Genomic DNA, 12381 nt, shown 5'->3' on the forward strand with positions numbered 1-12381 from the left:
ATTGTAAAGCAATTATCCTCCAATTAAAAATAAATTAAACAAAGAAAGTACTTGTAAAGAAAATTACTTTAAACTGGAATGGAGAACTTGTCACAGGGGAGCGATGGGTCCATACTGGCAAGGAAAAGTATTTCAATCACAGATATTGCTTAAAACTTCTAGCAAAGGGTGATAATAAAAAAGCTGACAGACGTATGCTTAGTTTTACTGCTTGTTTTAAATCTTTTTCATACAAGGCACCTCCTTATCACTTTCACACAGATGGATTCTATCAGCTTCTTCACCCTTTGGTACACCACTGGCTTGCTTTTTTAAAGAAGCTCACTGTAAAATTCTTTTAAAAAGTGAGCTCTTTTGTAATGATATAGATGTTAGGACTTCAAATGATTTCTTTAAATTGGTTATAATGATAAAGAACTTTTAAAATTCAAACTGTTATATTAAGAAACATGATATCTCAAATGAACTACATTAGAACCTCATATCTACCATAAAGAGAGTTGTTCACATGACAGCTTTACTAACACCTACCTCTTGATGATGAGTTCATGATTGCACCTACTGAACTGAATGCATCAGACAAGGAGAGTCTCATTAAATTTAGGGGCTGCTTTCTATGGTTTATTCAACACTTAGTACGTTTGATAACCATGTACGTAATTCATAATAAGTTAGCATTTTTTTTCCACAGATGAAACCATAAAGTGGTTTGATGGAACTCCCACAGATCAATCAAACTGGGGTATTCGGAAGCCAGAGGTGGACCACTTCAAACCCCATCCGTGTGTTGCTCTGAGGATCCCTGAAGGAGTGTGGCAATTATCCTCATGTCAAGACAAAAAAGGATTTATATGTAAAATGGAAGCAGGTGGGTAAAGTTCAAAGGTAAATCCTCATTTGATTCCACCCTGACTAAAGCTGACCCACCTCTTTACACTTAAAACTTTTAAAATTCAAATATTCAGAGAGTGTTCAAATAGATTCTGACATTATTGTCTTGTTTTACATCAAATAATTTACAGAACATACCAGCTTTCTCTCATATGCTGAGAAAAATCATTATAAATCAACTCAAAGACTATGACTTTCTTGTGTCATCTGGCTGTTATATTAATGGGCAAAAAGGCAGTTTTACCTCAAGCAAATAGAGCTGGAAATGTAAACAAGCAAGTCTCATTCTGGCAACTGCTACTCAGAAGTTTAAAGTATCATTTTTGGTCCCAGGAAATATAATTCAGGTCTAGGTATCCTTACTGTGGATAAGTAGATGTGTTTTTCTACTGCAAGGCATAGTATATTATAAATCATACTTTAACTTCATCTTGAGCTATATACTCAGTTTGTGGTGATAAAAATTTAGAAATATAAGCCAGAAAATTCTAGTCAGTTACAAATGATAGAGATTTCTAAGACAGTGAGGATCATTAACAGTGGAAGATGTTTATAATAATCACAACAGTTTCTAGATGCCAGTATTATAAAGAAGGGGGGATTGATGTGGCCTGGGGTCCTGAAGAATACTTTAGAGAGGGGATGCAGCTTTGGAATAGTAAAAGATAAAGAGAATAGAGGAGGGAAAGAATACTGGTCAAACATTTCAGTAAGACTAAAGACAGAAATAGAGAATGAACTTAAGACTAGACCACACTGGGTGGTTATGGGGTAAAAGCATATTTCTGTAGGATCCATCCACAGGGAGTGCTGAGTTAAAGAGCTGGACTTCATGGTGAAGGACACAGGGAACCCCTAAGTGTTCTGTAGACACCTACAGTGGATGCAAGGGAGACAGCTGTAATTTGAGTGCTAGAACTAGAACAAAAATGGAGGGAGAAAATAAGAAAAGAGAATCATCAGTCTTTAGTGACTGATTAGATACTGGCAATGAAAAAGCAAAAACTGGTAGGTGTAGGAACCAAAGTTTGAAGTTCCAAAAGTGTAGGTATCAGCTCTGTGTGGAAAACATGGCTAACCTAATAAATAGTGTGCCCAAGCAACCACTAGCATTCAGCTATCAAGAACAAATTAGAAACACCTCATGTCTATTCAAATCTTTAAGGTTTCCTGTACTACACAGTACACCTCTTTCATTCTTCACGACAAGTTTTCAAGGCAGTGAAACAGATACAACTCCCATGTTACAGATGAGAAAAGTACTTGTCCAAACTGAGGCCACAGGGAGGACTACACTCCAAATTTTCTAACTCCATGAGTCCCTTCTACACCTGCCCACTGCCTCCATCCTGAGAATGAATATCCATTCGTCAGCCTTTCTTTGGAAAGTATCCTTACACATACATAATACTACGTTTTCAATAATATTATGTAAAATCATATAGTATTATTTTTAAAATCTTGGGAAAATCAAGGTTTTATATATACATATATAAATGTGTTTTTGCTACTGGTAACAATGTTGACATTTCTTCATGGGTCTTAAGTAGTGCACCAAGGAGTCCTCCACTGACAAGTCCTTTACTGCTCTTTCTCTGGGTCATTCCCTGTATATTTCTCTGTATCTTTGCCAGGATCAAAAATAGCAGAGTTCAAATTCTGATATAGAGTCTACTTGGAAAAGATATATTCTTTCAGTAGAAGATCCTCAAACAGGAACCCTCAAACTTTTTGAATGGAAGAGCTATTATTCATTTCCCAAGATTCTTGAGACATGAGAAGGTACTCATTTTTTAAATCTGCAAAAAGCCAGGGAGGTTATCATTACTGGACCAACTCCACATCAGATCCCAACAAAACTGAGTTCCTTGTAGGCAGGGACTATATTTTACTCGTATTTTTATTGCAGCACAGTGCTGAGACTGGATGAGGATTCTTCGGCTTAAAAACAGGCGGTATATGTCTTTGTGAGCACTAATAATGATGATTGTATAAATCAGCAGTCAGCAAATTTTTCTTGTAAAGGATTAAATAGTAAATATGTCAGGATATAGGAGCCATATGGTCTCTGTCACACTTCAACTGTAGCAAAAAAGCAGCCAAAGATGACAGAAACATGGCTGAGTTCTAATAAAACATTATTTACAAAAACATGTGCTCAGATTTGATCCATGGGCCATCATTTTCTGAAGTAATGACATAACTTCGCTGAATTAAACGGATAATTTCAACTCAGTATTTTTGTATTTGATTTTAGATATTCACACAGTAAAGAAGCATCCAGGAAAAGGTAGGTTTGGAACAGTAGAGAACATTTTGATTTGTCATAGAAATAAAATAGAAAGTAACTATGTGACAGTAACTATCTGACTTCATTGTCATTGAAGTTTTCTTTTTTCATCTCCTTGCAGGACCAAGTCACAGCATTATACCTCTTACAGTAGCACTGACACTGATAGTAATTCTGGTAATTTCCACACTTTCCTTCTGCATATACAAGCACAGTAACGTTATCTTCGGGAGACTTGCTCAGTTTAGAAATCCTTATTATCCTTCAGCCAACTTTAGTACAATACATTTAGAAGAAAATATTCTCATTTCTGATCTTGAGAAGAATGACCAATAATAATGAAGTGAGAGAACGTCACGGCGGTGAGAATGAGCAAAGAAGAGTATTTTCCTTTACAGACCAGATGCCACTATAATGTGAATTGTGTCACCATCTTAGTTATTCTTAAAATGATTACTGGTTTTGAATTGTAACCAAATCAGATAGGTGTTCACTTATTTATTTCCTCAAACTGTGATCTATTTTTAAAAGGGGGAAATTTTACAGTGCTTATTATTCAGAAAACAAGAACTATTAAAAGAAACTCCCAAATGAGACCCCTCAAACCAACATGAATAATGGTTTTTGCATTAATATGCTTTTACCAAAAATTCTGGGGAATTTCTAAACTAATCTGATATCTATTCAGATGTTTACCAATACTCATTCCATTAAAAGAGAGGGGGTTGGAAAGCAAAACAAATCTTAAAGTCCTACACTCGTATAAAAGAGGAAAAAGAAAAGGCTTCTGAGAGGATTCTTGTTTGGTTTTTATTCAATCAGTTTAACAGCAGGGTTTGCAAAACACTAATATCTCAGCTTAATACTCACAGGTTCTGAACTCTATACTAATATTAAGGTGACATTCATTGTTATTAGTTCTGTCTTCTCAAACTAAAGGAAAAGAAAAGTAACCTTTCTTTAAATAGTAAAGATCTTTTAGCAGCACACTTTGACAAGCAACCATGCAATGTGACCTAAAATCATCAATTACTAAATGATAACAAAGTTAGTTTAAAAAAAAAACCTTATAGATAAGCTCAAAGGAATATATTGAGATCTTAATACTGTTAAAATTTATGAGCTTTATTTAAGATTAAAGATATAAACTGTATACCACTCCTAACAACCAAAAGATATAAAATCTAACTTGAATTTAAAGGGGAAAAGTTAAAGATGTGAATTAGTTTCATTAGAATGAGACTAGAGGATGTGATGAGAAGTACTAAAAAATTACTCTCCAGAGTAATCTAGATACCTTTGCTATATAGAGTTTACTTAGTAAACTATGGTTTGGGGGAACCAACTCCATTTGCATTGGACTAGTTAGTGTGGTCAGTAAAAAATAAAAGCATGATACTAATCCATAAATTAAAAATCACAGATTTGGTCTCCCTTCATTCATTTCTTATAAACAAAAAAGACTTCATAATCAATATTCAAAACTTTACTCATTATATAAATGTTTATCAAGTTCCTGTTAAGTACCAAGAGCCATTTTAGAAACTGGAGGTACTGGGGTAAGCACCTAGTGTCTAATGAAGCAAAACCAACAGTAAAGCAGTCAAAAAACGCATAAGAATAAAATATCAGGTGGGTATGAAGACTAAGCAAGGGCCTACGATAGAGAGAAACTGGGAGAGTCTCCCTAGAGTGTGCATTTTCATTATTACAACCAGCTGCCTCAAAACTGGAGGCAAACAGTCACAAGATGAAGCTTAGAGAAAGTAGGAATAAGCCTCTACGTGGAAAACTATCATCATTAGAAACACTTGAAGAATGTGTCCTAAGAATGAAGTCTTTGTGGCCTGAAACAGTTAATATAGAGTCCAAAAGCAGTTGTTTGCTACTGCTGTGTCATTACACGCTGAGACAATCTACTTCCATAATTTTGTTTGTTCGGGGACTTTATTTTTTATTTTAAGATATTATATTATGTGGCAGTTGTATGTTTATGACTCAAAAGAAGAACTGGCCTGGACTAAACAGATGTTTAGCCCAATTTAATAATCTGTCAAGTGAAATTAAAGTTCTGTTCTTGTCGGTTGTCTTGCTAAAAACTGCTAATCAATTATCCTTCCAGTCAAGGTATATTGAAGCGAACATAAAAATTTGACAAAGTATGTCATTAGTAAAGTGATTTTGCAGGAAAAAACTGTACTGCATGTCAGTGCTCTGTACTTTGGTATTTAGTATTAAACCACATCCCCATGGACAGGTCACACACTACTTAACATTAATGAAAGTACAGAAATAAGAAGTACTGAGATATTCTGCTTTATTCATATGGTGGTGGTGGTGGTTTAGTTGCTAAGTCGTGCCCGACCCTTGCGACCCCATGGACTGTAGCCTGCCAGGCTCCTCTGTTCATGGGATTCTCCAGGCAAGAATACTGGAGTAGGTTGCCATTTCCTTCTCCATATATGTGCACTTAAAAAAAAAACTTTCTTCCACAACTATTTTTAATCTGAGCTAGACTTCATACCTATACAAGAAAAGAAAAAAAAGTAGCAGGGTCACAAACTCAGTTCAGTTCAGTCGCTCAGTCGTATCTGACTGTTTGCGACTCCACGGACTGCAGCACGCCAGGCTTCAATGTCCATCACCAACTCCCGGAGCTTACTCAAACTCACGTCCGTCGAGTCGGTGACGCCATCCAACCATCTCATCCTCTGTCATCCCCTTCTCCTCCCGCCTTCAATCTTTCCCAGCATCAGGGTCTTTTCCAATGAGTCAGTTCTTCACATCAGGTGGCCAAAGTATTGGAGTTTCCGCTTCAGCATCAGTCCTTCCAATGGATATTCAGGACTGATTTCCTTTAGGATTGATTGGTTGGATCTCCTTGCAGTCCAAGGGATTCTCAAGAGTCTTCTCCAACACCACAGTTCAAAAGCATCAATTCTTCAGTGCTCAGCTTTCTTTATGGTCCAACTCTTGCATCCATACATGACTACTGGAAAAACCATAGCTCTGACAAGATGGACCTTTGTTGGCTAAGTTATGTCTCTGCTTTTTAATATGCTGTCTAGGTTGGTCATAGCTTTTCTTCCAAGGAGCAAGCATCTTTTAATTTCATAGCTGCAGTCACCATCTGCAGTGATTTTGGAGCCCCCCAAAATAAAGTCTGTCACTGTTTCCATTGTTCCCCCATCTATTCGTCATGAAGTGATGGGACTGGATAATTAATATGCCCCCTCCAAAAAGAGTCAACTATTTTCTATAGCTCTGAGTGATGGGAAATTTTAGGTCTTTCCAACTGAAGATATCTTGGGCTCTTCTAATTTCAACTGTCTCAGTTTAAATGTTTCTTCTATTGAAAGTTCCGCTTCCTATCAAGGGTGTATTACATGGTCTCATTAGATAAACATTAAGTCTTCTGGAGTTGACATTCCCTCCTCAAAATGGTGATTGGATATATGAAACTTGTTGTGTCCTTGTGGTGGGGGCTTCCCTGATAGCTCAGCTGGTAAACAATCCGCCTGCAATGCAGGAGACCCCAGTTCGATTCCTGGGTCAGGAAGATCTGCTGGAGAAGGGATAGGCTACCCATTCCAGTATTCTTGGACTTCTCTTATGGCTCAGTTGGTAAAGAATCTTCCTGCAATGTGGGAGATGTGGGTTTGATCCCTGGGTTGGGAGGATTCCCTGGAGAAGGGAAAAGCTCCCCACTCCAGTATTCTAGCCTGGAGAATTCCATGGACTGTATAGTCCAAGGGGTCACAAAGAGTTGGACATGACTGAGTGACATTCACTTTCACTTTCACTTGTGTCCTTGTGGTCCAGGGGGGAGTAAGTGATAACTAACTGGGAATCCTGCTGGCATCTCTATGAAGTCTGTATTTGGTGTAACATGAGTCTAGTGTCTTGGTTTGGCCCCATCCTGGCTTTCCCTGGCACTGCCTCTCCCTAGAGAATTGTCTGTGACTCCCATTCAATTCCCTACCTGGATATTACAGTTCTAGACAATAAAGCCACGTCACATCTGCAGTAGGATCATCAGCTACTCTCTTAGTCAGGGGAGGCTTAATACTGTAGCAAACAATCCCCAAATCTCGTTGACTTAACACGATGAAGGTTTATTTCTCATCCACACCAACTTTGCCCTATTCAGTCATTCATGGGTCCAGGCTCCTCCTAAATATCTATAGTAGGGCCTCTATCTCCAAAAATCTTGGTTGCCTCAGTGGTCCCTTACCTCTGCCTGACAAAAGTTAAAGATCTCCATGATTAATTATGTAGTTTCCATGGGCTATTGAAATACATTCTCCACATTAACAGTCTTTAAACTGAGAACATGTACTCTATGGGTACATAAAGACTTCCAAGGGATACAGGGGCAGGAATATTGCTGGGGAGCTCAGTTTCCAGATTCTTTAACCTTTATATATATTCTTTCTTAGAATTTACTTGCCTGAGATCAAGGTGTCATGCTAGTTCTTTTTTCCAGTCTCATTTAGCAGAAATGTCTGTCTTTACCTAAAAAAAAAAGACATGGCTTTTACTCAAAATATGATGATGATGCCTTATCTTGGTAAAGTCCTCCATGGACCAAAGACAGAAAAAAATTTCAAAATAATGATGTCAGTGAAATTTCTTTTAATAAAGGAATTCTTAAACCCACATATATTCTCATGTCTTTCCCTCTTTTCATACATTTTTCTGGTAAGGATGAAGTGATGAATTAGAAATGGGTTATTTTGCCCATGTTGGGATAGTCTAAATTAATATGCATTTTATATACACATATATAAACAGCAGGAGTGATAACTACCTTCCTTTGAGACTTTATCTCATCCAGCCCCTGTCTATTATGAAAGACTATATCTGGAGAGAATATCTCAGAAAAGCAAAGTAAAGACAGTGCAACTGTTGATAAGACCCTGAGGTATTACTTTATAAGCTCATGGCAAGGCTCTGTGTTTTATTAATCTTAGATTTCTAACTGAGCTTTGGGGAGGAGTATTATCATGCTTATTTGAACTGAAAAATGAAATCATAATTTTTTTGAACATTGTCTTATTTGGCTCATTTGTTTGACAATAAAGATTGGCTTTACCAATTAAGTTTTATGATAAAAATTTTCATTAAATTGGATGAACTATATGTGCAAATCAAGTGTTCGGATTAAAGCATGTATAAAATAAAGACATTTTAATAGAAAAGTAGTATTGCCCAAAGTATGATAAAATTAGCAATATTTTATTTTTCCCAACCTTACTTTATATGCCAGGCAAAACAAGGTGCCCATAAGTGAAAGAGTAATAGGCATACTTGATAGTCATTTTAAAAAGGAGTAGAGAACTCTGAAGTTTCTGGGTCTAGAAGCACAACATGGCACTTCTTCTCATATACCATTGGCCAGAATTAGTCACAGGGTCCAATCTAACTGCAAGGAAGTCTGGGAGGTCTCCCAGTGTGCTCAGGAAGAAGAGGATGATGGACAACAGTGAGTACCAACAACCTCTGCCAGCTTTCTCAGCACATATAGCTACAAAAGAAAGGGGCTGGGTGGAATAGAATTCATGCTGAATCTTGATTCATGCTAGCAATTTTTAATTAATATTAATTAATTTCATCTATGGTACATCCATTTCATTAAGGAATGAAATATAACATTTTATTTTTATATACACTATTTATCAATCATTGTAATATATTCATATCTGTCAGATAATAATTGTAATAATAGTAATTGTAATGGCAACTCAATACAGAAGAAAATGTTTAACACAGCCTGTGTTCACAGGGAAATTTTAAAAAATAATTTTAACTTATCTTTTTACTGTAGGCAAATATGACAAGGAAATGAATAAAATAGTTTCAAGAATAAAAATACATTAGGATAAAGTTCATAGGGGGTTTGGAATGGAAATACAAGACTAAACAGAAAAGAAACAAGAATCTTTGACTGCTAAAAGTTTGTTTGTATTTCTATTTTTAAATAGACTATGATAGAATTCAAACAGTCACGGTATTACCAATCAAAAGAATTAGGGCTTCTTGGTGAAGTGATTGGTTTCAGGTCCGGGGCAGGAAAAATGTAAGATGAAACTGGAATACCTTGTGATGCCAGAAAGTAAGGAAATGCTCACAAAAAGATGAGATCATGTCCAAAGGACACAGGACCAAATGAAAGGAGCTCCCAATGGTCAAAACTGGAACACTTTGAGTAACAAAATAATGATAGTATTGAATTTTAAGCATAGAATATCTATGAGTCCATATTAATGTAAATAAATACATAAACAAGTAAGTAAATCAGGGAGAAGCAGCAGTTCTTTTCTACAGAAGAATTCCAATTAAAAATGTAGAAGGAATGAGAGAGACAAAAATCACCACTAGGAAAACACAACAGTAACAATGGTTACAGCAAGATCCACTAGTGGGTTCTAAAATTTGTGGGTGAACATTTAAAGAAATAGGAAATTTTCATAGCCTTAAAATATTGCCTTCAAAATAGTCATTAATTATAACTGGAAAGTACTAACTTTATAAGAGAAACCTCAGGGTTAAGATAAGCAGTAATAAGCCACATCAGCATCAGGCATTCTCTAGTATCACGCTCTAAGAAGAGCACATGACTTTTTGGGTATCTACTGAAATAATGCGTAATCCCAATTTAACAATAAAAAACATAGCCAAATTCAAATTGACAAGCATTACACAAAATAATTGATGACTTCGAAAGTATCCAGGTCATGAAAGGAAAGACTGAGGAAATGTCACAGATTGGAGGAGAATAAGAAGCTATCACAACTAAATGCAAGGTAAAATCCTGAACTGGATCCTGAAACAGAAAATGGATATTGTGGGAAAACGTGAAATTAGAATAAAATTTGTAGTTAGCAGTATTATATCAGTAGTAATTTCTTAGTTTTAATGATTGTACTATGGTTATATGATATGTACCATTAGAAGTTGAGTGAATGGTATATAGAAATTCTCTGTACTATGCTGGTACTGTACTATGCTGGAGATTTTCTATAAATCTAAAGTTATTTCAAAATAAAAAGTTAAAAATAGGCTATGATATTATATTCCACTGGATGTGTTGAAAGGATGACATGATGTTTTAACTTTTAAATGTCATTATAATATGATGAAAATTGCACCCTAATTATAAAAAATTTTAAATGTCAAATTAGAAATGTAGGGAGGGATTTTTTTCCAAAATTCTTTTAGGAGTATGCAAGCAAAAATATATGAGGACCATTGTTATATGACATTCTCTTCTCCTGCCCCAAATAAGAACCAAGCAAAACCCAATTTTTCTTCAATCTGTCTAACAGCTCGTTCACTGGAGAATTTAGACCAACATATATCTTGTCAACTTTCTGCCTTCTGTGCTCTTTTTATTTCACCTCTCTAGTGTCTTATCAGCATTTCCAATTCTCTCACTCCTGTTTATCCATTACAACCTCATGGCTTACTCTTCATGATAGACAAAGTACAGAAGGGGAAAAACAAAACTTGCTTAGTTTCCTCTTTGTTCTTAGGGAACAAACATTGAGAAACATTTCAAAATGTTACATTCCATCAAAATTCTTATCACCAACATTTATATGAAACTTTGCAACGATTACTACTATACATGGTTGGAATCTTTATTCCCTTTTCTTCCACCCCTCAAAACAATGATGTAGAACAGCAACTGGCAGGGTGAAATCCAGCCTACTGCCTGTTTCTGTAAATAAAGTTACGGGAACACAGAGATCCTCATTCATTCACTCACTGTGTATGATCGCTTCCAGGCTAGGCTGCAGCATACACTGAAGGGCCTGAAATCCTTTGATATTTACCTCTCACCCTTTACAGGAGAGGTTTGCTGACCCCTGATTTAGAAAAGAAATATCTAGAAGCGAAGTCTAACATCCTTTGGCAAGTCTTAAAAGCATTATAATATACATGGGAAGCACTTCAGTGTATTGGCAAGCACTTCTATTTGGAACCATGGGAACCATGTGAAAGTCACTCAGTCATGCTCAACTCTTTGCGAACCCATGGACTATACAGTGCATGGAATTCTCCAGGCCAGAATACTGGAGTGGGTAGCCTTTTCCTTCTCCAGGGGATCATCCCAACCCAGGGATTGAACCCAGGTCTCCTGCATTGCAGGCAGATTCTTTACCAGCTGAGCCACAAGGGAAGCCCAAGAACATTGGAGTGGGTAGCCTATCCCTTCTCCAGCGGATCTTCCTGACCCAGGAATCAAACCAGGGTCTCCTGCATTGCAAGCAGATTCTTTACCAGTTGAGCCTGGTAAGGAAGAAGAAGAAGAAATGTCTCTCTATCAGAGAAGCCTGAAACATTTATTTAGAGACTATGTGCCCCAGCAGGCAAAGAGCCAACTCGTTGGAAAAGACCCTGATGCTGGGAAAGATTGAGGGCAAGAGGAGACGGGGGCAGCAGAGGATAAGATGGTTGGATAGTATCACTAATTCAATGGACGCGGGTTTGAGCAAACTCCAGTAGATAGTGAAGGACAGGGAAGCCTGGCGTGCTGCAGTTCATGGGTTCACAAGGAGTCAGACACGACTTAGCGACTGAACAACAACAATGTGCCCCTAAAGTGGGTTCTAGGTTCTAGAACTGGTAATACAAATAAAACCCCGTGAGGGAGCTCACGAGGTCTCAGGGAAGAATATGTACATAGTAAATGTAATATAATGTGACACAAATATTAACAGAAAGAAAAGAATCAGAAAAAAAGGATACTGATGAATTCTGTCAGGTAAAGAAAGAAACTTAAGAAACTTAACAGAAAGAGTAACGCCTGTTAAACAGGAAATTTTAAATAAATAAAAGAGATTTCTTTTCTATCTTCTTGAGTTAGAAAGAAAGCTTTTTAGTTTTTGACCAATAATAAAGAAAAGACGTACCTAATTTACACATACTTAACTTCCGAATCCTCAGAAAAAAGACAACCACAAGAATGGCATACATTATTACCTTTATACTACAGCTAAATCCATTTAAAGCCAACTTTGTTATAGTTATTCCTAGTTATTACTGGGGTGGAATGGAATGGGTGGGTAAATCTGCATTGCTGATCATATCACGGCATTAATATTTACTTTCATAAACAATTTCAGTTTAAAAATCTATATTACATCATGTGCTATATGAGCTACATAATTACAACTCAATTATTATGTATAAAA

The 12381-nt window shown here is 36.5% G+C and overlaps 1 protein-coding gene and 1 long non-coding RNA gene across 3 annotated transcripts in view; one reads left to right on the plus strand and one right to left on the minus strand.

Moving 5' to 3' along the window:
- The window catches only part of PLA2R1 (phospholipase A2 receptor 1), a 126995-nt gene extending 121715 nt beyond the window's left edge, over window positions 1-5280 (plus strand). For both annotated transcript variants that reach the window (XM_081582807.1, XM_081582808.1), the window contains 3 exons: window positions 692-868; window positions 3149-3181; window positions 3303-5280. In XM_081582807.1, coding sequence (XP_081438933.1) covers window positions 692-868; window positions 3149-3181; window positions 3303-3517 — 425 coding nt within the window. In that variant the 3' untranslated portion in view covers window positions 3518-5280. The remainder of the gene's footprint in view (window positions 1-691; window positions 869-3148; window positions 3182-3302) is intronic.
- LOC145542927 (uncharacterized) overlaps window positions 1-12381 on the minus strand; it is a 90994-nt gene that overhangs the window by 34234 nt on the left and 44379 nt on the right. The window contains exon 4 of the long non-coding RNA XR_014080271.1: window positions 7632-7696. This is a non-coding gene — a long non-coding RNA (uncharacterized LOC145542927). The remainder of the gene's footprint in view (window positions 1-7631; window positions 7697-12381) is intronic.

This window comes from Giraffa tippelskirchi, chromosome 3, assembly GCF_054371585.1.
Source record: "Giraffa tippelskirchi isolate mGirTip1 chromosome 3, T2T-mGirTip1v1.2.pri, whole genome shotgun sequence".
NCBI lineage: Eukaryota > Metazoa > Chordata > Mammalia > Artiodactyla > Giraffidae > Giraffa > Giraffa tippelskirchi.